The 26,993-nt window shown below is 44.0% G+C and overlaps 1 protein-coding gene across 1 annotated transcript in view; it reads right to left on the bottom strand.

The window, feature by feature from the left end:
* Nucleotides 1-26,993, bottom strand: part of OGDHL (oxoglutarate dehydrogenase L) — a 2,090,792-nt gene that overhangs the window by 957,760 nt on the left and 1,106,039 nt on the right. The window contains exon 13 of the mRNA XM_044055619.1: nt 659-809. Within this exon, the coding sequence (XP_043911554.1) occupies nt 659-809 (151 nt within the window). The remainder of the gene's footprint in view (nt 1-658; nt 810-26,993) is intronic.

The raw sequence follows: 26,993 nt of genomic DNA, 5'->3' as shown, positions 1-26,993 counted from the left end.
CATCATAAAAACCAACTGCCAATCATTAGCGGACCGGAGTTCCGCTGTGGTGACCCTAACCGGGAAAAGCCGAAAGACAAACAACAACAACTAACCAAGTAAACCCACTAAGCACAACAGCCCTTTTTAGGGCAGCATTGTCTGGTTAAGTCACTTGCTTAGAATCACACAGCAGACAAATGGAGACTGAGAAAAAACAACCCTGAGCTGAAGTTTTTAGTAGTTCTTAGCATCCAGATGCCACTACTGCAGAGGAAACTGCTGAAGAGAAAATGTGTTCAGTTGAAACAGAAGCTGCAAAATCAGATAATACAGTAATGACAACAACAAGCAAATAGTTCAACCTTGCAAATATATCAAACAAAAATAATACACGCATAAAAAATAGGCACAAGCAATAATGCCCTTCTAGCCTGCCATTATAGTAAAACTATCATTCCCGTGCTATGTTGTTCTCAAAACTATCTAAACTAGTACTTCAGCTGACATAATTTGGTAGTCTAATCTGAGCGATGAAATACAAAAACTGAAGTAATAAATCATTAAAATGATTTGCACTGATAGAAGCTGTAATAAACAAAATAAAACAATCCAAAAAAAAAACACATTAACTGGAGGTTTATTTTTGGTTTGCAGTTATTCTTGCTAAGTCACTTACCTAAAGGTTCCCCTCTCAACATCTTGGCCACTTAGTCGGACATGTATACCTTCGTTCAGCAATGATCCAAAGGCCATATACTCTGCAAGAGCCCAGTCAACAACACGGTTCTTTATCATGCCTTCTCTGCCTTTTAAAATACGAGAAAGCCCTGAAAAATCAACAACATCCAACTGTTCATTACCTTCACTTTTATTTTATTTTTGTTAATTTTATGTGCGCTTTGATAACCAAAATGTCTCAATAGGTCAAGCAGATCTTCAGCAAAGGGCATGGAAATACACTAACTCCGCAAATAAACAACTTGGATACAATAAAGGAAGAACAAAAAATGAATATATGAAGCATTCTTAACACAGAAGCAAAAGCAAGTTTTGATTCATTCAAATATCAGGTATATGTTTCACATCCTGACAGCAAACAACATATAGTTTTATAGGAGGTAGTTGTTACAGTAATTAATAACAGGTAACAACATACTGACACCACTTGAAAAGAGAGAGAATGATTAATGAGAAGAAAGTACAGACAATGTAAGGAGACTAATCAACATCATGAGTAAGAAATGAACCAGACTTATCAGCATGAGTATAAAAAGCAGGTGAGAAGGTTAGGCACAGACTACAGAACAGAAAATGGATAGGAATACAATAAAGAAAGAATGCAGGGAAGAGACTACTACAGGACAAATGGATAAAGCTTCAGATTGGTAGGTTCAGTCAGTTCGATGATATTAATGTTAGCCTTACACTGTCAAAGCTAGAAGAAGCTACAGCATTACAGTATGGAAAAGACATGAATGCATGGAAAAAGTTCATAACTATGTTATACTATGGTTTCAGCTGCACAGGTCATTGTTTTGAGTATCAGCTTTTTAACAAGTTTGAAACTTATCCTGAATTATGTTTGCCCTACTTCTTCAGTTTATGAGTTCCAGACTGTGGTCACGTAAGTACTGAACACAATGTTCGCACTTCTTACTGTAAGCACGTAAGTTAACATATAGATTATATGAATATTATTTTAACATTTAAATGTGTTTCTAGAGAGAGCTGGTGAGCATGGAACAGTTGTAAGAAAGGAGATGTTTAAATGGTAGACAGACATATCATTTGTAGCTTCTAGGTGACCTTGACCCCAAGCCACGGTTTCCGATGACAGGCAGTGAGTGACATGTTTTTAACAGACAACTGGCTGCTCTGCTCTGTAATAAGAAGCCAGAAAGAGATAACTAAATCTAGACTACTGTTAAATGCAAGCAAAACAAAATTAATGCTATTTCTCATCACACCTACCACCACCCATATCATTAATGACATTAATATGTTAAATAATAACAGTACAACATTAAGCTTGTGCAGTACACAAAACTGCTTAGAGTAACCATGGAATAAGACCTAAAATCTGACCACTACTTCAAAAAATATGGTATGCCAAACTAATCAAAAACTCAGAATGCTAAATCTAAACTTTTTCTTACCAAACAAGCCTTAACTGTTACTGCACTTGGCTTTTCTGTTATCAAGCCACCTATATGCGCCTCAAATATTTACAAACTTGCAGGCATCCCGAACAGACAAATCAGAGCTACAAGAAAAATCACCAAATTCCAAGCAAATCTTACTAACAGAGTGCCATTGCCAAACATTCATTAATCCCAACTGAATGAATCTCAGCTAACATTCATTTCTGCAAATTAGCTATAACCTCCTCTTCAATCATCAGAAATATTGTGAAACAAACTCTTGACTTCAGTAATACATCCCCCATATACTGCTGTGGTCCCAGAAACAGCATCTTTGTCATGGAACTCAAATCAAATAACTGTCATTGAGACTCCCTGTATGCTATATACAAAGCAAAAATACTGAAATTCATTATAACTACTACTACTGGTCAAATATCTCTCCGAAAAAAAAAAAATATTTATCATTATCAACACACATATGATCATGCTCGTTAGCCCCAAAGCACTTTAAGAAAGCTTTATCTAATTCTCCTATTAACTACCAGGACCACAATCCTCAACTACCCTCTCACCCAGTCCCTAAACCTGCTCCACTCTGCTATCCACATTTCTGCTTCTAAATATAGTCAGCTTTTCACTCCCAACTCCCTTAGACTTCCTCTTTCTACTCAGTATATCTAACAAAAAGATATACAGGAAACTCCTACTAGTGCTAGCCTCTTTGGTGATGGCTGGCATATACTTCAACCTAAAGTTATGCAACACATTAGCCATTTCCATGACATACAAAGTACTGACTATACCACAGCTATCCTGAGTTAGAGTAGTAGCTTGGTTTTCTATATGATCTTGCTGGTGAGGATGGGACTTAGTGGCCACTGCTGGCTCACCCATCATGGGGGGGGGGGGCTCTGCCTAGCCAAAAGGGTGGCAGCTTAAATGAGTAGTCACTCAGTGGAGTTCAAGACAGCTTGCTAGCATTGTCATGACACTTAGCACGACTACATCTGAGGGGAATTCAGTTGACAAAGTCATTCTGCCCCTCAGACCACAGCAATAGCAGACTCAAATGAACCAATGGGGTGTGTTCCCAGTGGGGAACTGGTAGGTCATTCCCATCAGGGTCAACAAGCTGGCCTGCTCTCTTCTACCCAGACCTCACTGGGAATGGAAGGGCTGATCAAGATTCCCTGGAGGAAATGAACTGGCTGTAGGGGTAGAGAATGCCCAGCTGCTGCGTCCTCAGAATGAACAGGCCAACTGGTTGCTGATAATGCAGGCATTAGGCAAGGTCCTGAGGGAGTTGCAAAAATGTTTTTTTATTTATTTTTTTTTTATAACACCTCTTGTTACCTACTCTTAAGACACAGGCAAACAAACATTTATATAAAATAAAACAAACCATATTAACATGTCCCAGTTAAAAACATTATACATCACATATATTCTTTTGTACAATCATAATTCAACATTACATAACTTAATTCCTTCCTTCCTTTAAATGTCCCTCCTCCTCCAAAACTTTATTCTGCATGCATTGTTCCCACAATTTCCATTTTTTTCAATGTAATTTGCTTCTACCCTTTTCTAAAGATCTTACTTCCATTTCTTTTATCTCTGTTACAATATTCAACACTTCGTTGGTTTAGACTCTGATTTCCATTTTTTAGAAACTGCTTTCTTAGCAGCCATCAGAATTAAACTTAACAAGGACTTACTATGTTTAGGCAATTCAGATCCTGTATCCCAGCTCAACAAACATTTCCTTAAACACATTTGTTCACCCAATATTTCTGAGACAGTACTCTGTAGGGAATTTTTAAAGCCTACCAACTCACTACACTCCCGAAACATATGTTCCCAGTTCATAGGTAGGTACTAGGCTATCGGCCCAAGGGCCTACGTAAGCCTAGCCAGCAAGGTACCATAGCTTACGCCACCCAAGAAAGTTATTTTCCTGTGCCAATGTCCAGCAGAGACACAGAAGTGATCCCCCGGGGTGTACTTCCTATTTCCCATCCACTCATCAAGATTTTTCTTGAAGAATGCTAATGAAGAACTTTGCTTGACATAGATGGGTAGCTTGTTCCAGAGTATAAGACATCTCTGGGACAGGAATCTATCCCTCCAGCGTGTCCTGTTTATTGTGGTGACAAAGTTTAGGTTCCTAGAGCGTATAGCTTGGAGGGATTGGGATTTCTTTAGGTATAGCATGTCTAACAGCCCTGGGTTTGACATAGCTTTACATGTTAGGCAGAGATCACCTCGGAGTAGGCGATATGCTACGGAGTAAAGCTGGAGTTTTTTGAGGCGGTCAGTGTAGGTCTTTTGTTTGAGGGCAGTAATCCTCTTTGTGAGGTACTTCTGTGGCCTTTCCAGCTGCTACCTTTTTCTTCCCCATCATACCTCCAACATTTGCCATCTACCTATGGAAAAATTATTTGCAGTCTGTTTGGGGTATAAAAATACCTATGCAAATACTTTCAAGCACAAATCCTAAATCTTCTAGACTTTGTTGCATACGTGGAAGCCATGCATATGTACTCCCATCATTTCCTTGTACAGTGGTTTATCTATTCTCTCTTTCCAATATTTTCTAACCTCCTCTAAATGATTCCTACAATTATCGTGTCATATTTCATATGCTCTACCAATTATCCCTTTTTATAACAGCAGCTTCTGTTCTAGATTCAACTAATCACTCTACCAAAGCAGATCTTTCACTTAGGATTCCCTATCCCTTTCTGTTTGCCTATAATCTGATATCAATCCATGATAGGGAAGTCAGTCTCTAGCCTGCAGTTCAAAAATCTTCTTGGCCTCTTCCTTTCTTAATACCTTTGCCTCTTTAGTTATTTGCTCCTAATACCTTGGTTCCTTCACCAGTTTTCTCCAGCTTATTACCTACTCTAAATATTAAAAAAATAATAATAATAATATAAAATATAAAGTAAATAAATGGAAATCATTTTCAGTTAAGTGTTATAACTATTTTTAAAATTGTGGCACTTTTCTACCTGAGCTACTGATAAACGGGGGCTTTTGTCCATTTGTACTTTCCTAATTAACATATGCAACTAAATAAATTAATTAAATGTGCCAGACAGTGAAGGGGTCGCCATACATGATTTTGACTAAAAGAAAATATTTATAAAGTTGTCATGAGATTCTGGTATGAGGCACCTCCAAGGTCTACACTGTCAGCTCAGGGTATAGTTTTTTTTGGGTTTTTTTTTAACCACCACAGCCAATCTGGGATTAGGCTTGAAGAAAGAAATCGGTGAAAAGCAGATTTGGGGCTTGAACTGAACTGAGAAATCAGTGAAAAACCTCAATGGTTCATGATATCATAAAGAAAAAAATAACTATGGAACTGACCTTAAAAATGAATAAATAAAGCACTTTGGATTAGTTCCTCCAGATCCTTCAGATGTAGAACAAAATTTAATTCAAAAACTGACCAGTTTTAGATCATGTAGTTCAAAAGAGATTTACTTTCTGTACATATTACTTGTGTTAATTTTTACTTTTTTCAAACCAGTCTAATAAAGCTCTTCATCAAGAAAAAGTGCTCACCGATCCTTCTGTGACAATTTTTGCATGAAATTTTATTTTTCATTCTGAGAAAGCAAACCTAAGTGTTTTTAGTTTATGATATCAAAAGTCACCTTTCAGATAAGACAGAAAAAGTAGAAAATGCACAATTCTAGACTTTTCAACTGCTATAAAATAGTTTTAGACTTGATTATCAGTTTTAGGTTTTGCCTTAATTATTTACTTACATTTTCCACACGCTCGACTCTGAATGTAATTTGCTTTGCACAATTTCTAGCACAAAGGAAGGTGAAATCACCCACTTGCAAGATGAGGTAAAGATCAACACAGTGATCCCATAAGTGGTTTGCACCATTGGTAAGCAGAAAAAGATCAGTGACTGACCCTAGAAGCATACATTTCTACTGCATGAATGACAGAAAAATAAGTTTCTCCTGTAACAAAATCTTTCTTTTTGTGCAGATAGTGATACGGTTTACATTGTCCATGAGTGCAACTAGCCTTTCTGCATTGATTATGGCTAATGGTGTTGAAAGATTTGAACAAGGGAAGTAACAAAGCACTAAGCCCAGAATTGTCAATGGTTCTAAGAGACACCCATTCTCTGTATTAAAAAAAGGATGAAGTGCCATAAGGACCTGAAATTCAGATACTCCCTTCTTTGTAGAAGTCAATTACCAATAAAACCATTTTTCAAGTGCAGTTTTTTAAGGAGGGAGAAGCTACTGGTTCAAAAAGAGGAAGAGTCAATTTTTCAAAAACAAAGTTAAGGTGTCAATGTTTTTTCTTGGAAGCATTACATGAAGGATGTATATGAGGAACTGTTTAACCTTAAATTAACAGGAAATGACGGATCCAGAAGCAGGAAAGCAGAAATGGCTGAAAAGGATCTTTAACAAAAGAGTATGTCAGACCAGAAATTAGCAACATCAAGGAAATGAAAGCTCTTAACCTGGCTCTTCAGGGTCTGCATTACCTATGGACTCCACACAAATACGAAAGAAAAGTAGGAATACCCACTGAAAGGGGGTCCTGTTCATTAGTGCGACACCAAGACAATCGTTTCCACTTTCAACATAAGATTTTCTTCTAGTGGGTTTTCTGGCCTCCTGCAAAACCCAAAACACGTCCTCAGAAAACTGGTGCTGAAAATGAATCAAAATCCCATCAACCAGTGTGTCAATTGCAGGGGGAGAAAATGAGGGTGAAATAAAAAGCCCTTGTCCTGTATAAGGAGATCCATCCCGTGGGGGTAGCTTGTAATGACTGCCCCTAGCAAGGTGAAAAAGAAGGGGAAAACCAATGGTGTCTGGGCCAAAAGGGGGTATTCAAAAACATTTCGGCCAGTCCCACATAATCCTGTGTAGGACTTTTGGTAACAGAGGAAGAGAGGGATGGGCATACAGAAACATCCCTTTCCAAGAAGATGATGAAGCATCCACTTTCCAAGCCAGGGGACTTGGCACACTGGAACAGAACTTGGGGAGGCAAAATGATTACTTCAGGAGTATACCACCGATAGACAACACCCAGGAAAACGCTATCTGTGATGCAGCCACATGTGAAGATCTGTCCTGGATCTGCTGAGGTTGTCTGCCACAGCACTGAGTTTCAGCAGAATAGGGACCGCACGAAGAAGCAAAGACGATAAAATTTTGATCCCCCCCATTTATGTACTACACGACAGTGGTGTCTGTGAAAACTCTGTAGACCCAGGAAGCATTTACAGATGCTTCAGACGTAGGCTGTGGGGTTTGTTCCAAACACATCTGGGTCCAGGGGGATCTGGTCCTCACAGGAGGCATGAGAATGTCCTGCATGGGAAAGGTACCTTAAAATGAAAGCTGGATTCTGAGATATCTGGTTGATCCACCATAGAAAGTCCATCCTTATGCAAGGCAAGAAAGGAATGGGAAAGTCCAGATGGTGATAACACTGCAGCCAAATTGTCTTTAGATACCACCTGAACTTCCTCATACAGAGTCTAGCAAATGTAACTACTGGAAAAATAGATGTCAGAAACCCCAGGGCTCTTAGAAACTCTCTTGCTGAGATCTCGTACAAAGGAAGAAGCAACTGAAAATAAACTAAGAAAGGACCTTGGGAGGAGGAAGAAAATTAGGTCATAGTAGGGAGTCTTAATTTTGCACCCCAAGAAAACCTAGTCCTGAGAAGAAGTCAGAATTGAGTTCTCGAGAATGACAGTGAAGCAGATACTGTGAAGAAGCACCATTGTGAATTCTAGGTCCTGCAGTAGAATCGGCAAAGAGGGTGCCTGAATCATAAGGTCGTCCAGAGAGGGAAAAATCTGATGACTACGAAGCCTGCAAAGGCCATAACCAGGTGCTAGACATTTTGTAAAGAGCCTTGGTGCTGTAGATACACAAAGTTAAAACAGAGAACTGATAATGTAAGGAAAGTACAGAGAAAGTACAGCTGTATAAGAACTTACCGTAACATCACACCCTACTAATCATTGTTACAGTATTCTAAACTGTTGGGTTATCTCACCAGATAACGAGTTCATCCAGCCAGGGTACCAAAGCCAAGACCTTCCATAGAGCCATATTTCTGATATGACTTCAGCCCATGGGAGTAATTTTACATAACTGGACATATAAGCACAAAAGCTCGGACCATCTTCAAGCCAGGAGAGAAGGCAGAACATGGTTCCCCAGTAACTGCAGAATGACAAAAACAAATCTAAAGAAAGAAGGGTGGTAAGGTGGGAAGGAATACTGCAACAGTGATCAGTAGGATATCTACTGTTATGGTAATTTGTTATACAACTGCACTAAGTCCTTCCTTAGATCACTACTGCAGTACTCTCAAATTGTTGGGTGATTCCCAAAGCTCAAGTGTTGTAAAGGGTGACAGGATGAGACACAGGAGAGCTATCAAACAGTCCAAAGAGGACTGACCCGGAAGGCAGCACAGGACATGGAAAAAGTATCCACTTTGCAAAGTTTAGTATAGGTTTATACTAACGACCAATTAGCTGCTTCTAGGATGGCCCTCGAGTCTACTCTCTTCTAAAACCCTCCTGAGAAAGCCATTGTTCTGATAGAACGTACCTTTGCTGGTGAAGGTTAAGACTTGCCATGGTGAATGTAACAAAAGGAGATGGATTAAGAAATCCAGTTAGCAATAGCTTGCTTTGAAACAGGGCTCCCAATCTTTGATTCTTAGAAGGAGACAAACTGGTCAGTCTTGCATAAGTCTTTGTCTTGTCTAAGTAGAATCTGAGCTATGTACATCTGGTGAATGCCAGATTCTCTCTCCCCTATTTTCTGCGTTAGGATAGAGTACAGGGAGATTGTTAGCCTGACTGAGGGAAAGTTCATTTACCACTTTAGGCATATAAGAAGGAATGATGCTCAAAGTGGAATATAAGGAAGGGTAGGGACACCATCAGGACTTGTAGCTCAGAGACCATCTAGCTAAGATAAACACAACTAGAAGTATGGCTTCCCAAGTACAGAATTTGAGAAAAGCAGATGGAGCTGGATCAAAAGGCGAAACAGTATGTTTTTCCAGAACAAAGCTACTGTCCTAAGGAGGCAGAACAGCCTTTCCTTGAAGGTTCTAGATGGAGTACACACCAGAAATGGCTTCACCTCTGTTTTGGACATCAGAGTGGGGTCAAGACATAGGCAAGCTGAAATCACTGAAAAGTGTGCCTTGGCTGAGGAATATGCTAGGCCAGCTTTTATGGGCTCACACAAGTAAGACAGAACAATGAGAATACTCATTTGCATGGGATCCTGTTTATCAGCATTACACCAAACAGAAAATCTTTTCCATTTAGTTGTGCAAGATTTCCATGTAATAGGTTTCCTTGCCTCCTGGGGAACCTGAAGCATGTCCTCAGAAAACTGGTGACCAAAAGGGATCAGAACCCTATCATCCATAATGTCAGGCTGAGAGATGACAAGTTGGGTTGAAGAAGAGAACCCCTCTGTTTGTGAGAAAGTCTACTTTGTGGGATAGTTTGTGGTGATGACCCCTGGCTAGGTGAAAGAGAAGGGGGTAACCAATACTGCCTTGGTCAAAAGGTAGTCATCAGTAGAATCTTTGGTTTGTCTCACTTGATCTTTTAGCGAGACCTTTGTGAGAAGAGGAAGTGAAGGCTTACAGGAACTTCCTTCTTCAATGAAAAGATATGGTATCCATTTTCCATGCTTAGGGACAAGGAGTCCTGGACCAGAAAACAGGAAGTTGTTTGTTGTGGAAGGATGCAAACAAGTTCATCTGTTGGATACCTCATTTGTGAACTATGTTAAGGAAGACTTCCCTTTTCAACCCATTAGTGGTGGGGGGGGGGGGTCTTTCAATGAGCTATTTAGAAAATCTGCCAGGACATTATCCTGTGTTGGAATGTAAATGGCCTGAAAGGACAGGTTTGCTTCTGTGGCTTGATCCCATGTCAAAAGAGCGAGCCTGCAAAGATGGTAAGACCTGTTCCCCCTTCTTATTTATGTACCACATAACTGCTGTATCTGTGAAAATCTGGGGATGTCCTGGAACCCAGGAGTGCAAGAAAGACTTTGAGGCCTGTATTAGTTTCCACATCTCCTTCAGACTGACGTGCTGTGACTTCAGACTCTGACCACTGACCCTGAACTGTCAGACAGCACATTCATGCCCCCCATGCGATATCTGAAGCATTTGTGTGCAGTTCCTATTGCGGCATTTGCAATACGAAAGATACACTTGAGTTGAGGTTACGTGTGATATCTACCACTGGATTTCTTTCTTTAAGCAGGAGAGAAGAGGAATCTGCATGCCCAGTTGTGCTGAAACCAAATGGTTTCCAGATACCACTGGACCTTTCTCGGATGGAGCCTGCAGCCATGAACCTCAAGGTCCGGAAAATTTGACTTGTAGAGCAAGTCTGGAGAGGAGGAAGAAGAGAGTGGAATTAACTAGAGAGAGACTATATGTTGTCTGGAGGCAGGAAAGTCTGCATGAGTTTGGTATCCAGTCTGCAGTCCAAGAAAACTAGGTCTTGGTTTGGTTCCACAGTAGATTTATTGTAACTGACAGTGAACCTCAGACTTTGGATTAGGGACACAGTGAAAATGAGGTGGAGCAGAAGTGTTTGCGGAGAGGATGCCTGTATTAACAGGTTGCCCAACTAACAGAACATTTGAATTCAGAGTTCTGCAGAATGCAATGACTGGGGGCAAGACACTTTATAAAGAAGCTGGGGGCTGTAGAAGGTCCAAAGGTCAATGCAGAGAACTGAAAGTGTGAAAATTAAGCAGAAAACCTCAGAAATTTCTTGAAGGAAGGGTGAACTGGAATGTGGAGTAGGCATCCTTTAGATCCATGGCCACATGATCACTTTGTAGTACAATGAAGGGGTAGAAGAGTTTGGAAGGACAGCATCTTGAATGATGGGACCTTGTGGAAAGTGTTGACAGTGGACAGCTCCAGTACAGGTTTCCATTCTCCCTCTTTCCTTGGAACCATGAAAAGTCTTGAATAGAACACTTTTCCTATGTTCTACTGCAGTACATGTTCTATAGGGCCTTGATCAAACAAGTTCTGAAAAATGGGAAAGCACTTTTATCTGACTGTATGGAGGAGGTGGGATGCCCTCGAATGGCGGGACTTCCTTGCAAGACATTAGTAACCTAACAGAATAATGGAGAGAACCTATCTGTGATAATGAGCTGCTACTTTTCTATGGAAGAGGTGAGCCTTTTGGACAGGGGAATATTGGGATCAAGGGGGTAGAGAGGCCTCTCAGATTTAGGCTCTCTGTCTAATTTGTTTTAGAACTTTTCCCTATACATTTTTGTAGCCTTATGAGAGAGCCTGGACTTCCTGATGTCAAACAAAGTGGGCTTAGTGGGGCAGTTTCTCTGGAATCTAGATACCGAAGAAAAGAAAACTTTTCTGCAATCCTTCATCACTTCCCCTTACTTTTATAAAGTTTTAAGCACACTGGCTGCATCAGGGCCACATAATAGATTCCTATTCAAAGGAAAATCAAAATGTTGCGTTTTAATGTCCTCAGGGAGAGATTAAGAGCATGGTCATGCATACCTTCTAATAAAAAAACATGTAGCCACTGCTCTGAAGAAAGCTTCCACTGCATTACAACTGTATTCGATGCTACACTTGGCCACTTGTGAGGCTTCAGCCTCACTATTGGCTGATCATTCTCTTGTGGCCAAGATTTTGCTTAAGCTCCCCAAGACAGACAGCAAATATTAATCATTGGAGTCTGGCAGTATAAAAAGTTCTGAAGGCTAGTATGGAACAAGTTTATACTTTATTCCCCAGTCTATCCACTGTTCTGTTGTCTTCATCTGAGGGAAGAGCATTAGCAACAGGTAGGAATTTAGAAGGATTGTTTGTAGCCATAGAAAACACACAAAGATCTGTAAAAGAACTTAACATTTCCAGGTACGTTATAGACTCTATCAGGCCTTTTAGGGGCTGGTGGCTGAGAATCCGGAGCAGTGGATGCACAGGCATCAAGAACGGTCTCCAAGATATGAGAAGCAGGAGTGTCTACCTGTACAAAATTACATCTTTTTTGTACATCAGAAACCTGCTTTGATTCCCCTTAAAATGTTTCATCATGTTTGTGACATCCCCATTCTGGGCCAGTAATCAAGGAGCCTGAATCCTCCCCACTAACACTGGAGAGGGACATTCACTTGGAACAAAAATGGACACACCCAGTATCTCCAGATGCAACTCTGCATCAAGCAAAATTTCTCTTAAAAGCACACAGGGAACACACTCAGTCCGGGGTCTGGATTTCTCTGTCTCCCTCCAGGTTCCCAATAAGACTCCCCACTAGCAGAGCTATCATGTGGAGACCTCAGCAGAGTATCCAAACCAAGCTCTCTACCACTCTCTGTGAAAGCAGTGCTTCATGTCCCTGCTTCAAGCAGCTAACACACACACACACACACACACACACACACACACACACACACACACACACACACACACACACCTGGGAAAGGCTGGCACATATTTGCTAGCTATGCCCCCTTCTGCCCAGAATATAAAATAGTTACATCATCACCAGACACTCCAAAGCCAGCTACTCTAAGGCTCATGCAAAGGTACCCAATTATACAGAGTGAAATTAATATTAATAAAAATGGTAGTTTGACCAGCAGCAAGGCTTTCAGGAGCGGCCAGAGCTGGTCACCAAATATAGATAAGTACTCACAGAGATTAAAATATTATCTAAAAGACCAGCCACAATGAAAAGTTTTAAATATATTTAATAATAAATAAAAAAAAAAAAAACATGACAACACTAACATCTATTTACAGTAAACACCAGAGTTTCAAACACAGGAAATATTAAAAATAACATAGGTGGATAGGTTCACACAGTTGCAGGAAAAACAATACTTAACTAATCTCACTATATTTTCCTGACTAATCTAAATAATTATTATTCCCTGGTTACTTACTAGAGCAGGGCAATATGAAATAAATGAGGTGTCCTTTCTTGTCAGGTTACAAAATTAGACTCCCCGAGACTTCTCTCTCATCCTGTATTAAAACATCACTTTCATCCTAGAATACAGCATGACACCACACATCTGGCCATCTGACATCTGGTTCACATGCCACCCCCACCACTAGAAATTCGGCACATGTGTCACCATACACGCAGACAGAGCTTTGCCAAAATGTGCTACAGCATCTGGAAATCACAAAACACTTCCACTCTTACTACAGGAGCCAATAAACCATCCTCTGGCACAGACATCTAGTCTCTGGCTGCAATCAGAACCATAAGATACAATCTTCATGGCCCAAACCAGGCAATTCAATTTCAGGATATTTTTCTAAAAGTTAGCTGGGGATGAGATTACCCTCTACTCTTCTAGAATCCTCTGATAAAACATATACACTTAATCAGTTACAATACAGTTAGAACCTGCTGTATGTACACTTTTTAACGCAAGCAGCTTTACAAATACACTTTCCAACACAAGCATCTGCACAAACCAGTCCGACACACAAATGACATACATCTCTCCACAAAATTCTAGCCAGCTGCACTGGCACATGCCACACATCCACTGCTCTACCCCCAGCACACCTGGAACACCCCACATTGTCACAATGTTACAAATAGGTTCCCCACATTAATCTTCTTCAACAGGGCAATCCAGGGAAAAGGAAAGAAAGGGGAATGTGTTCCTCATTAGAGCTCTTGTCCTGGGTAAATTATCTGATATGAGTAGGCCAAGGAATGCTCATCAGTCTGAATCTGCCTCCTCATACTCAGAAGATGATTCTAAATGTCTCTTTTGTGCAGTAAAAGTCACAGGAGCAGATGAAGCAAAAGACAGTGGCTTGAGTACCATTACAGCCTTAAGCAGGACCTAGGAGAAATTCATCCCTATTTTTCCTGGGATGTCGGGAGGGGCGCAGGGAGACATTTTTAGTTTTCCGTTTTTTCTTTTTTAGGTGTGAAGTCTGCGTTCACAAGATGTGGTGGTTCTGAACCCTAATGTACCTCAATAAATGACCCTGGTATTTCCTCTATAACCAAAATCTGTAGTATACCCTCAGATCCTTCAGAGATAATTATATTGGGGTTCCCCCTTCTCACCAAAATCAGTAACATTAATCTTTTCAGATGTGCACACCTCAGATGTCTTACTGGCTTCCTTCAGAGTTATGGCAGTACGCATATGAGAAAGTGTTGGGCATAGAACAGGTTCTGAGGCCTCAGCAGACATGTCCAAGTCTGAATGGGCAGTTATAATGTCGGCCCTAGGCCTCTTTAATTTCTTTTTCGGTATAGGTGGAATATCAGGAGTAGAAGGGTCCACCATCTTAGCTTGGGTGAGGGGCTTAAGAATCTGGGTTTGCAAATACATACTGAGGGGAGAAAACTGCATTCATATGATTTTGGGTACAAAAGACTGGTAAATGGTACAATTTATATATTCATGCTCTGTGCCTAAACAAAAGTGGCACTAGAAATTGAGATCCTTGTAGGGAATCTGCCAACCACAATCCCACTTTCCCTTCCTAGTTGACATCTAATAAAGTATCAAAAGCAATACAAAAAAGAATGAAAATCAAGGAAGGTTCCCCAATAAGGCACTTAAATGAACCAGTGAAGGCTGATGGTACCAAAGACCATACCCAGGACAGAACAATGGGTGAAGGACTTGAGTTCGGATCGTCAGTGAGATAGTCTAAGGTTTTAATCTCATATGTCCTCTTGTGTTCGCTTACTCCCATGGGTTGAGGTCATACTTTGGATGTACGGCTCTAAGTTTCATCTTTGGTACCCCAGCCGGAGGGTCTATATTACATAAGTGAATGCTTAAAAAAGCGGACGCTTATTCATCGACCCTAGTTCAGCGAACTCTGAAAATCCAGAACATTCGGAACAGAGATATTTTTCCCAGGGAAAAAAATTGCTATTCCGCAAAAAAAAAAAAAAACTTAAAAAAAAAAAAAAAACTTAAATTATTTAATGTGGGGGGGCTGTGCCCCCCACACCCCCTACTTAAATATACCAACTCCGAGATCGCACCACAGTGAATGAAACGTCAAACTCCCGAAATCGGCCCAGCAATTTTTTTCCCTGAGAAAAAATTTGCTGTTCTGGGTGTTCGGGATTTTCAGCATTCGCTGAAATAGGGTCAATGAATCAGCGTTCACTTTTTTAAGCATTCGCTGATTCAATATAGACCCCACCCAGACATCCAAGTTATCTTGCAAGATAATCCAAAAGTTTGTAATACTGCCACAGTGATCTAAGGAAGAATATCCATAGATATATCCTGAAGAAAGGGTGGATAACAATATGTAGATAAGCATCTTTCAGGTCAGGAGACAAGACTGAGGAAGAAGCACTGGGAACACCGACTAGAGAGTCAAAATTCTGAAAGAAGGAACTTTTAGAAAGGTGTCAAGAAAGAAAAGGTCTAGAATGGGTTTCCAAGAGATGTCCTTCCAAGGAATCAAAAACACTGTGGCAAATAGGCACTAGCTGAACAGTAACTTGAGCAAAGAAATCCTGAAGAGGAGGAGGAAAATCGGGCAACAGGAAAGAAAGGGGTTGAGGAATCCAGGAAAAGGGAGGAAGGGTTTCCATCTCACCAAATACCTATTCAGAATTATCAAAATAACCCGAGAGTCTGGAGTGATTTGTTGGCAAATGGGGAAAGACAGAATTAACCTTTTGAAAATGTTATCACTGAATGTAAAGGTTTCAGTCATTGAATATAATGCCTCCTTTGGCATGCATCTGTCCTGACACATGAAACAACTGGAACACCCACAAAGATACCTTATTACAAGCATACAAGGCCTAAACAATATGTCCTACATGGAATGACTCAAAGCCTTGTCACTACAGTTGGTATCATACAGACTGCTAAGAGGTTACCTGTATCTGGCAGACAATGCATCCTCTGATCCATTATTGATGGATTTACTGCATATCAGGAAGTCAAACAGCATCAGAAATACTCAGTCAAGGAATCTAAATTAGAAGTTATGTACTTACCATAATGTTCCATCTGAGTAGGCAAACTTCATTTGTCAGCAACCTATGGGTTATCGGATCCGAACCGGCAGCTTCCAACAGCTAATATCCGAGCTCCAAGCTCCTCCCCCTTGCACATAATCCCCTGCTATCCCTTCCTGACCTCAGATCGAGTTTGCCTATCCTTAGACCATACGATACTAAGAACCATCTCCCTGCTCTAACCTGGAAGAATCTGCCATGACAGCAGGAGTCATTTGAACATCCATATAGGCTAGGAGAATGGAGGGAGGGACGGTTGCTGACAAATGAAGTTTACCTACTCAGATGGAACGTTATGGTAAGTACATAACTTCTAAATCTGAAGTAGTTAACTTCATTTGTCCATCAACCTATGGGACAGAGTCCCCAGCTACCTGATTCTTGGGAGGTCCTCATGGAAGGATACTCCAGAGCACTGCAGAGCCAAAGGATGCTCTAACCCTGGAGACAATATCCAATTTGTAATGATTTATAAATGTATGAGATGAAGCCTAAGTGGCTGCTGAACAAATGTCATCCAATGACACCCTAGATCGAAAGGCCGCAGAGGTAGAGATTGATCAAGTAGAATGGGCATAGACTCCTTGAGGTGCAGGCCAGCTGAACTCTCATATGCCAACAGAATACATTGGGAAATCCATCTGGACAATGTGACTTTTGAGACAGGTTTTCCCAAGGAGGACTTAGCAAAGGATACAAAAAGCTGGTCTGATTTCCTGTGATCAGCTGTCCTGTGCAAATAGAATCTCAGTTGCCTATGTACGTCCAGAGAGTGCAACTTGTATTCACCTTTGTTCTGATAATTTGGGAAGAAGACTGGTAAATTAATAGATTGGTTGATATTAGACTCCGATGCAATTTTGGGCAGAAAAGAGGGGTTGGTCCTGAGTGAGACTCTATCTTTGTGGAAAATCAGATATGGTGGCTTGGCGCAAAGGGCTAGAAGCTCCGAGACTCTTCTGGCCGAAGTTATGGCAACAAGAAATGCCGTCTTCCAAGATAAGTATTTCAAATCCACCGAAGTTGCAGGCTCAAAGGGAGGAGCTGTTAGAGACTGAAGTACAAGAGTTAAATCCCAAGGAGAGACTGCATCTTTTACCAGAGGGCTTAGTAGGAAAGTGCCCTTTAGAAAGGTCTTACATAATTTGGACAAAGTCAAAGGACCAAAATCACTGCCAACATGATAATGAGAGATTGCGGCCAACTGGACTTTGACCGTAGAAGAGCTAGCACCTTGGTCGAATAACCCTGACAGAAAATCAAGCACTGCTGGCAACGGAGCTGTAAAGGGATCTAAGTTCCGATGCTCCGCCCAAATAGAGAAACGCTTCCATTTACTATTATAGATTCTTCTAGTAGATGGCTTGTGAGCGGCTACTAGAATAGCCTTGACAGGGGACGAGATACCGGGAGTCCTAGCTATCACTGAAACTGGATCAACCAAGCTGTGAGCTTGAGGTTGTCCAGAATCGGGGTTGACAGGCCTGATGAGTGAGATATCAGATCCGGAATGGGATCTAGAATCCATGGGGGATTCACTAGATGAGACCATAGATAAGGGAACCAAGCTTGACGAGGCCAGAATGGGGCAATGAGGATTATTCTGCTCCCCAACCATCTGGCTTTCTGTAAAAATGTGAGCATCAGGGGCAGAGGAGGGTAAACATAGTGTAGACCGGGTGGCCAAGCATGCACCAGAGCGTCTCTGGGGGATTCCCCGGGTGGGGAAATTAGAGCAAAGTAGTCGCTGCACTTTGCGTTCGAAGGAGAGGCGAAAAGATCGCAATGAGGTTGACCCCATTTGGAGAAGATTTGCTTCGCTACTTTCGGATTCAGAGACCACTCGTACCGTGACAGGATGGATCGACTTAGTCTGTCTGCTAAAATGTTGGATGTCCCGGAATGTGCGTCGCTATGAGAAAGCAGCTGGTGGACGTAGCCCATTCCCACACTCTCATGGCCTCCCGACAAAGTGGATAGGACCTGGTTCCCCCTTGTTTGTTGATATACCAGACGACCGACATGTTGTCTGTCTGGATCGCAATTGTCTCCAAGGGAAGAAGGCTTTGAAGTGCTTGCAACGCCAAAAGCACCGCTCTCATCTCTAGGACACTGATATGCAGTAAGGTCAATGAATGGTTCCACGTGCCTTGGACGGTCCTGCCCAAGCAGTGCCCCCGCACCAGAGGCGAGAGGCATCCGTGGTCACCGTGACTAGAGGAGGGGGCGCAGAGGAGGGGCATCCCTTCTGGAGGTCCGGGGACTGGAGCCACCATAAGAGGGCTTTCTTGCACACCCTGCTGAGAGGAACGGGAAAGCTCAGGGGATGTAGCAGCAAGGACCGCTGGACTTGTAAGTTCCATTAAAGAACTCTCATGTTCAAGCGCGCGATGGTTAGTAGGTTGATGGTTGCCGTCATCGAGCCTAGAGCCCTGAGGACCAATTAAGCAGGGGGTGCTGGGGATTGTAGAAGGGCCAGTACATGGAGTCTTAGAGTTCGTAGCCAGTCCGGAGTCAAGAAGGCTAGAAGCTGGTTTGTGTTCAATCTGGCTCCGATGAAATCTAGGATTTGAGTCGGAAGAAGGGAAGATTTTCTGATGTTGATCGTGATCCCCAGCCGGGGAGCTAGTCAGAGAAAGTAATCCCTGGCCGTACAAAGTAGATGCCTGGTGGGGGCGGTCAGGAGCCAGTCGTCCAGGTACGGGAAGACCTGAATTCCCTGGAGTCTCAGGTGGGCCACTACAACACTTTGGTGAACACCCTGGGGGCGGTGGTGATACCAAAGGGAAGGACCCTGAATTGGTAGTGGCTGGCTCCCAGCCGGAAGCGGAGAAACCTCCTGGATCGTCTGTCCATTAGAATGTGGTAGTATGTGTCCTTGAGGTCTATGGAGCACATCCAGTCATTCTCCTGCAGAAGGGGGAGAATGGATTGAAGTGTGACCATCCGGAACGTTTCTTTGGCTAATGACAGGTTCAGGAAGGACAGGTCGAGGATTGGTCTCAAGTCCCCCATCTTTTCTGGCACCAAGAAGAACCTGGAGTAGAAGCCTGATCCGGACTGGTCTGGGGGGACATGCTGGATTGCTCTTTTTTTTAGCAGCTGGAGTATTTCCTCGGCTGCCGCCTCCCTCTGATTGGGTGGGACATCGGGGAGGTTTCGGGAACTGAGAGGGTAATTGAGAAAGGGGATTTTGTAGCCTCTGGATATGATCCGAAGCACCCAAGCTGCCAGGTGCCTCGAGAAACGCCCCCCGACTGCCTCCAGAGTGGAGCAGTCGGGTAACCCCTCAGGGTTGCTGCGTGGGCCGATCAGAGAAAAGTTCTCTGGACCCAAAGTTCTTCGGGCCCCCTCTGCCTCTAGGGCGGCATCCAGCTTGTCCTCCTCTGCCTCTGAAGGACGAGGGGTCCGGAGCGAAATGGGACTTTTGTGACTTCCGGAACCACATCTTCTTCTGTCCCTTTTGGTTCCTGGAGAAGGACCTCTGGGGAGCAGAGAAGCGGACTCCGACAGCAGACATCTTCCCGTCTTTTTCGCTCTGGACCAATGTGTCACGTACGGTCTTGCCAAACAGGGCAGAACCATCAAACAGGGCATTAGCGAACGACGCCTTAAAGGGTTCCGCAAAATCACAGTGCCGGAGCCACGCCTATCGCCATAGGACGACACCCGCTCTGCTAGCTCTAGCGACTCCTTCCGTGGCATGGGATAGTAACCGCATAGAGGTACTGGAGATAGATTTGAGAGTGGCCATTCGGGTAGAGTACACTTTCTTGTCCGCCGACATGGACTCTGGGGGCGACCCAGCGTATTCTTTGATAAGATCCCGCTGGAGCCGAATCACGTGTGCCATATAATTCAGCGACCTCACAGAGAAGGTGGCTGAAGGAAATACCCGCTTCCCCAGATGGTCCATCGTCCGAGACTGCTTGTCCGGAGGATGGACCGAGGAACTCTCCTGGGCCAGTTCCCTTTTGGTGGCGGCCGCCACCAACATGGCATCTACTGGGGCTCCCTTGCGCCAACATGACCTGTCCGAAGGGGGGCTAAGAATTTTGTCAGGCCTCTTTGAAATGGCCTCCACAGTGTCCGGTTCCTTCCATGCCCTGGTAGTAATCAGATCTACCAGGGGATCGGCGGGAGGGGACACCCAAGAGGTAGATGGGCCTGCTTCAAACGCCTCCAGAAAAACAGACTCGTCAGAGGAAGGTTTTGGGGCAGACCACCCCCCCCGATCCGAAGCATCTCCATAATGTCTCCGAAGGAGAAGTCTTCGGGGGGGTGACCTTGAGGAACCTTCCCCTTCCTCCAAATCTGTGTCCTCTGTCAAGGACTCAGGGGGAGTCCACATGCCTCTTCTTGCACTTGCGTTTGTGAGGGACCTTCTCAGGGGGGCTGTCCGAAGAGGCCTCACCAACCACATTCTGTTCCAGCAAGGGAACTATCTGGGACGTCTGTGCAGGCTGTCCCTGGGGCCGGGTGATGGAAGGCGGACCCGTCTGAGAGGGAGTGCAGGGTGGAGCCGTAGCTGAAGCCAGGGGCCTGGAATCCCTCGACAAAATCCTCTCTACGACGTCGAACGGCGAAGGAGAGCCGCTCTCCCTAGGATCTGAGAGCAGACCCTCCCTCGGATCCGACGTGCGGATCGGAGCCAGTGCCGACGCGGTCAGATCCAAACGGCCAGTATGCTCAGACCGAGATGGAGCCGAAGTCATACTGACACCTCCGGATTCGAAGCTCAGCTCTCGGCTCCGAGAGCTTGGATCCGAAGAAAATGGACCCGACAGACTCGAGGGTGCTATCGGCGCCGAAGTACCCGATACTATCGGCGCCGACAGTCCTCCGGCTCCAACACTACTTGGCTCCGAGAGCTCCGAACCCCGGTAGTGGGTTGGAGAAGGAGCAATCGGGGTGAAAAAGGGGGTTGAGCTCCCCCCCCCCTCCGGGAGGGGAGGCAGGAGCACTCCCATCTGCAGCTGGGCCTGGAGAAACCTACGCATCATCCGGTCCAAGTCTGCATCGGACATACTGCGGGTAGATCTAGATGAGGCCACTGAGGCGGGCCGGGAGTGCTGCCTTGATGACCTCGAAGGCGACCGGATCTCCTCCTCCTCCTCCGGCCCCGGGAAGAAGTGGGGGGATTGGAGCTGGGAAGGAGAAGACTCGGAGGCCCTGGGAGGAGAAACCCGTTTCGCTGGCGGGGCCGATGCAGAAGCTTCGGCCTGCCGCTTGTGGTGCTTTTCCTGGCATTTCTCCTTTCTGGCTTCCCTCTCCTCCTGGCCCAAGGTGGGAGGTTGAGTCCTGGCCAGGGGTAGGGGAATAGCCAGTGGTGCTGCCGCAGCCACAGTAGGTGCCACGGAGGGACCAGAGGACGAAGCCGGGTCTGGGGGCAGAAGTCCTGCCAGAATCAGCTTCGCCCTCCGGTCCTCAAGGGCCCTGGGGTTGAACGCTGCGCAAATAGTGCAGCCGGAGGAAAGGTGTTCAATCCCAAGGCATAAAAAGTACAGTTTTGTACCTACCATAAATGTAGATGTCCGAACTGGATAGCATCTGCAGTCATAACAACTGGGTTGTCCTGTCGTCAGGCAGCCCTTCAGTCGGCCGGATTCCAAAGTCCGGGTCCGGCTTCGGCTGATGTCGCACTTCACCCGACGTCATCTCTGTTGGTCTTCGGGTATAAAGGCATCAGCCGACGCCATTTTCCTCAGTGTTTCTTGCCCCAGATGCCAGTAGCCCTCTTGAAGGCTAAAATTTGGATAAATGCCAATGTTTCCAAAAAGATAGAGGTAAACACAAAAATAAGCATGTATGTACATATATACAAACAAATACACCATAATAGACTCCCCCCCCACCAGCTAGCTATTAGGAGGGTAAACACCCTAGGAGTACCACAGAGGGGAAGGAGGGAGGGTAATCCTGACTGCAGATGCTATCCAGTTCGGACATCTACATTTATGGTAGGTACAAAACTGTACTATGTCCTTCATGGATGCATCTGCAGTCATAACAACTGGGTAGAATACCATAGCCAACTAGGGGAGGAGGAAAAAACTAGATTATGGTGTGTTTAGGATCCCTTGCAGTACAGCAGTGGCAAACCCTGCTCGGGATCTGGAATATAGAGGCAAATGTATGCACGGAGGTCCAAGTAGCCGCCTCAATAATGTCTTTGGTTGCCACTCCTCGTAAGAAGGCTGTGGTAGTGGCTGTTGCCCTTGTAGAATGAGGTCTTATGTTCTGTGGAATTGGTTTTCCATGGAAGGAGTAACAGAATCGTATGCAATTTCCTATCCATTTGGAGATTGTCTGTTTGGAAATAGCTTTTCCTTCCCTTCCTGTTGCATAGGCTACAAAAAGCTGGTCAGTTTTTCTGCTACTTTTTGTTCTGTCCAAGTAGTAGCGTAGCTGTCTATGTACATCCAAGGTATGCAGTATTCTTTCCCCTCTGTTTTGTGGGTTGGGAAAGAAGGTAGGTAGGTGGATTGCCTGGTTTAAAGACACTCTGGATACCACCTTAGGCATAAATGTAGGATTAGTCCTCATGGACACTCTATCTTGGTGGAAGATTAGGAAGGGTTGTACTGCCATTAGGGCCTGAAGTTCAGAAACCCTCCTGGCTGAGGTTATTGCCAGTAGGAAGGCCGTTTTCCACGATAAATGCTGTAGGTCTGCTGTTGCTGCTGGTTCAAAGGGTGATAGTGTCAACTTTTCTAGCACAAAGTTCAAGTCCCAAGCTGGCAATGGTGGTTTCCTTGGAGGTTTTACATTCTTGATTCCTCTGAGGAACTGCCTGAGTAAAGGGTGTGAAAAAACAGGTGGATCAAAGCTGTATTCTGCTGATATAGCTGATGCATGTATCTTGATGGAGGAGTAGGACAGGCCTGAATGTAGAAGTTCTGCCAGATATTCCGGAATGTTAGGCATATCTATGTTTGACACATCTTTTCCAATTTCAGTACTCCAAATGACAAACCTTTTCCATTTTCCTGCATAGTTCCTTCTTGTTGAAGGTCTGCGGGCTTCAAGAATAATGTCTTTAACTCTTTGGGAAAGTTCTGGATTAGCTGCTGCTATGTGATGTTCCATGCAGTCAGTTGCAACGTTTTTAGGTTTGGATGCATGATGCTGTAGTTGTTCTGAGTTAACATCAAAGGCATCAGGGGTATTGGCCACATATTGTTCCGAGACATGCTCCTCAGCAGTGGGTACCAGTGTTGTCTTGGCCAGTTTGGAGCTATCAGGATTATCCTTGGACGTTCTTCCTTGATTTTTAGTAATACCTTGTGTATCAAGGGAAGAGGTGGGAATGCATATGCTGTTAGGCCTTTCCAGCTGAAGGAGAGCGAATCCACTTTCCATGCTAGTGGGTGGAATGTCCTTGTGCAGAATTTTTTGAGCTGGTGATTGAGAGGGGAAACGAATAGATCTATCTGAGGCATTCCCCATTTCTTTGAGATGGTCTTGAAGATGTCCGGGTGTAGCATCCATTCGTGGGCATCCGATGTGGTTCTGCTTAATATGTCTGCTAGAGTATTTTCTTTTCCCGGTACAAATATTGCCTGTAACTGGATGTTGTAGCTGAGTGCCAGGTTCCACAGCTCCAAAGTCATTCTGCATAGGGGGTATGAATGAGTGCCTCCCAGCTTGTTGATGTACCACATGACTGTGGTGTTGTCTGTCCTTATCATCAACTGGCCCTCTTTGAGAAATGGTCTGAACTTTTGGATTGCCAGTTTTACTGCCAGCATTTCTTTTAGGTTGATGTGCAGGTGAAGTTGATCCTCGTCCACAATCCTTGCACGCATTTGTCCAGCATGTGGGCCCCCATCCTAGGTCTGAAGCGTCTGTTGTGATGGTCTGGCTTGCTTGACATCTGCGAAAGGGTAGCCCTGGGTTTGACTGGCATGCTTGAGCCCACCATAGGAACTCCTGTTTTAAGCATGGAATTAGTGGAATTTCTGTTTCTAGGCTGTGTCTGTGTTGGGACCATAAATTCTTTAGGTACCACTGTAGTTTTCTCATATGTAGTCTGGCAAGTGGGACCAAGATTATGCATGATGCCATGAAGCCCAAGGCCTGCAGTACTTTTCTTGCTGTTAACTTGTTCTGTTTTGTTAGTGCCAAGAAGTAAAGAGGGAGTTCTTTTGTTTTCTGCAGTTAGGAATGCCATTTGTTTTACTGTGTCCAATTCAGCCCAAGAATGTCCTTGTTTGGGATGGTATCAGCCTTGATTTTTGTAAATTGACTGTGTATCCCAGTGCTTGTAGCAAGTAAATGACCCTTTGTAAATCTGTTGTCAGCTTGCTTTTGTTGTCCCCTTGTAGCAGGCAGTCGTCCAGGTATGGGTAAATTTGAATTCCCTGTAGTCTGCAGTGGGCGATTACTGATGCCAGGCATTTTGTGAATACTCTGGGCGCAGTAGATAAGCTAAAGGGCAATGCTGAGAATTGATAATGCTCTGATCCTGCAAGAAATCTGAGGTATCTTCTGCAGATTGGTCGAATGGGGACGTGCAGGTATGCCTCCTTGAGATCTAGAGTTACCAGCCAACACTCCTTGCCCAGAATGGGAAGAAGTTGCTGTAGGGTCAGCATTTTGAATTTTGGGACAATGATGTATGTATTTAAGGTGGACAGGTCGAGAATAGGTCTCCAACTTTTTTCCTTTCTTGGAACTAGGAATAGTCTGGAGAAGAATCCCTTTCCTTGTTCTGTTGTTGGCACTCTTTCCACAGCTCTCATGTTTGCTAACTGTATTATCTGTTGTAGAGCCTCTGTTTTTTGATTTGGAGGTAGATTTGGCATTCCTCTTTTGACTGGTAAAGTGTGGAAGTGGAACCGGTAACCTTGATCTATGGTTTGTAAAATCCACTTGTCTTTTGTGATATAGTGCCAGTTCTTTGAAAATAAGGTTAATTTGCCGCCTAATGGAGCTGCTATTTGTTCCCTGGTAGGCGGATATAGAGTTAAGTCACTGTGGTTGTGTTGTTGTAGTGGCAGTGGTTGTGTCTGTGCCTCTGTTGTTACCTTGCCACTGTCGTCCTCTGTAGGCACCTCCTCTGGATTGGTTTCTGCCTCTGGAACGTCTATTCCTGCCCCTTTGGGATCTTGTGGAGTCAGGAAAGGACCAATTTTTGGCAGGCCAGTTCCTGCTAAACCTTGGGGGTTGAACCTGCAAGAAATCTTTAACCGTTTGAACAGATTTTGCCTTTTCTTCCATTTTCTTCATTACCTGCTGGGCAGGTGTACCAAACAAGCTGGTCTTATCCATAGGAGCATCTAATAACTTAGCTTTAACATGATCCGGTAAAGCTTGTTCCTTTAGCCATGCATGCCTTCTTATCACTGTGCCAGTCAAGGCTGATCTAAATGAAGCCTCCAGTGCATCATAGCCACATTATAAGGAATGGTTACTAACCTGTTGTATGTTATTTACCATTTCTAATACATATTTCTTATCAATAGATTCATCAGAGGATAGCTTTTTTGTTAACTGATCAAGCATAAACTCTTGGTATTGTATCATGTGAAACTGACAGTTTAAAGCTCTAGCTGAGAGAGTAGCGGAGGTGTAGACCTTTTTGCCCCATCTGTCTAATGACCTGGCTTCCCTTTCAGAAGGAATAGGGTTTTTAGCTGTGGTCGCGGCTACTGCCCTGGGACCCTGGGATATAGTTTCGGGGTCTGCAAGTGGGCCTTGTAAAGGTGGTGATGAGTGTCTGGTACCCTGTAAAATCTGTCTGGTTTGGCAGGGGCTGGAGGTAAAGAATCTGGTGCAGAGCAGACATCATTGAAGGCATCATCCACCACAGAGAGAACAGGAGGTATAGCTAAGGGCCTGTGCTGTGGAAGGTGCAGAAAGGTCCTAAGTCTTTTTCTGGAGTCTGAGAAATCCTGCTGCTGCCATTGGAACTGCTCTCGCATGGCATGTAAGGTTTCCCCAAAGGAGAATTCTTCTGGTGGGGAAGCAGCTGGAATGGATTCTTCAGCATCTGAGTCTTCAAAATTGGAGAAAGGAGCCTCTGGCTGGTCTGTTATGTCTGATTCATCGGCAGAATCATCAGAGGACACAGGCTCGGGGGGGCTCTGCCCTAGGTCTCTTCTCTGGGGGCTGAGAGGCCCTGACTGGGTGAGATTGAGATCCGCTAATTAATGAAATTAAATCTTCTGCCAGAGTAAGCATTTGTGAACTAGAAGAGGGCCTGGTTGTAGGGGGTTTAACAGGCACTGTTTTAGTAGTTTTGGCTGCTTTAGCCCTGGCAAAGGCCTTGATGGACATGGCTGCTGGAGGCCTAGCAGCACCACGTGCTGGGGAAGAGACATCCAAGGGAATGGTGTCTGATAAGTCAGTGGCAACCACCGTAGTGGATAAAATTTCTGAGGCCGATTCAAGAGAAGTAGCAGGGGCCTCAGTGGTAGTGATAGATTCAGCTGTACTTTGATCAGTTTTCTCGGTTTCGGCCGAAACCGAGACACTCACGATTTGCTTAACAATGGTTTCGCCGAAACCGCGGACCGCGAGTGTCGGTCTTTATCTTTGCGTTTTTTAGCAGTTTGGGTAGTCGGAGGATCTGACGGCATAATATACGCAAAATCAGAACCGAAAAACTGTTCAGCAAACTCCGACCGACGCCTAAGCGTTCGTCGGTTGAATGAAGCACAGGCCGAACAGGCTGCTACGTCGTGGGCTGGGCCTAAACAAGGCAGACAATAAGAGTGGAAATCTTTATGAGGTATTTGTTTCCCACAGGTTAAACAATTATTAAC

Source organism: Protopterus annectens, chromosome 14.part0 (assembly GCF_019279795.1).
Source record: "Protopterus annectens isolate FY-2018-M chromosome 14.part0, PAN1.0, whole genome shotgun sequence".
Lineage (NCBI taxonomy): Eukaryota > Metazoa > Chordata > Ceratodontiformes > Protopteridae > Protopterus > Protopterus annectens.
The sequence above is the reverse complement of the archived record's forward strand: the minus strand, read 5'-3'. Positions and strand labels throughout refer to the sequence as shown.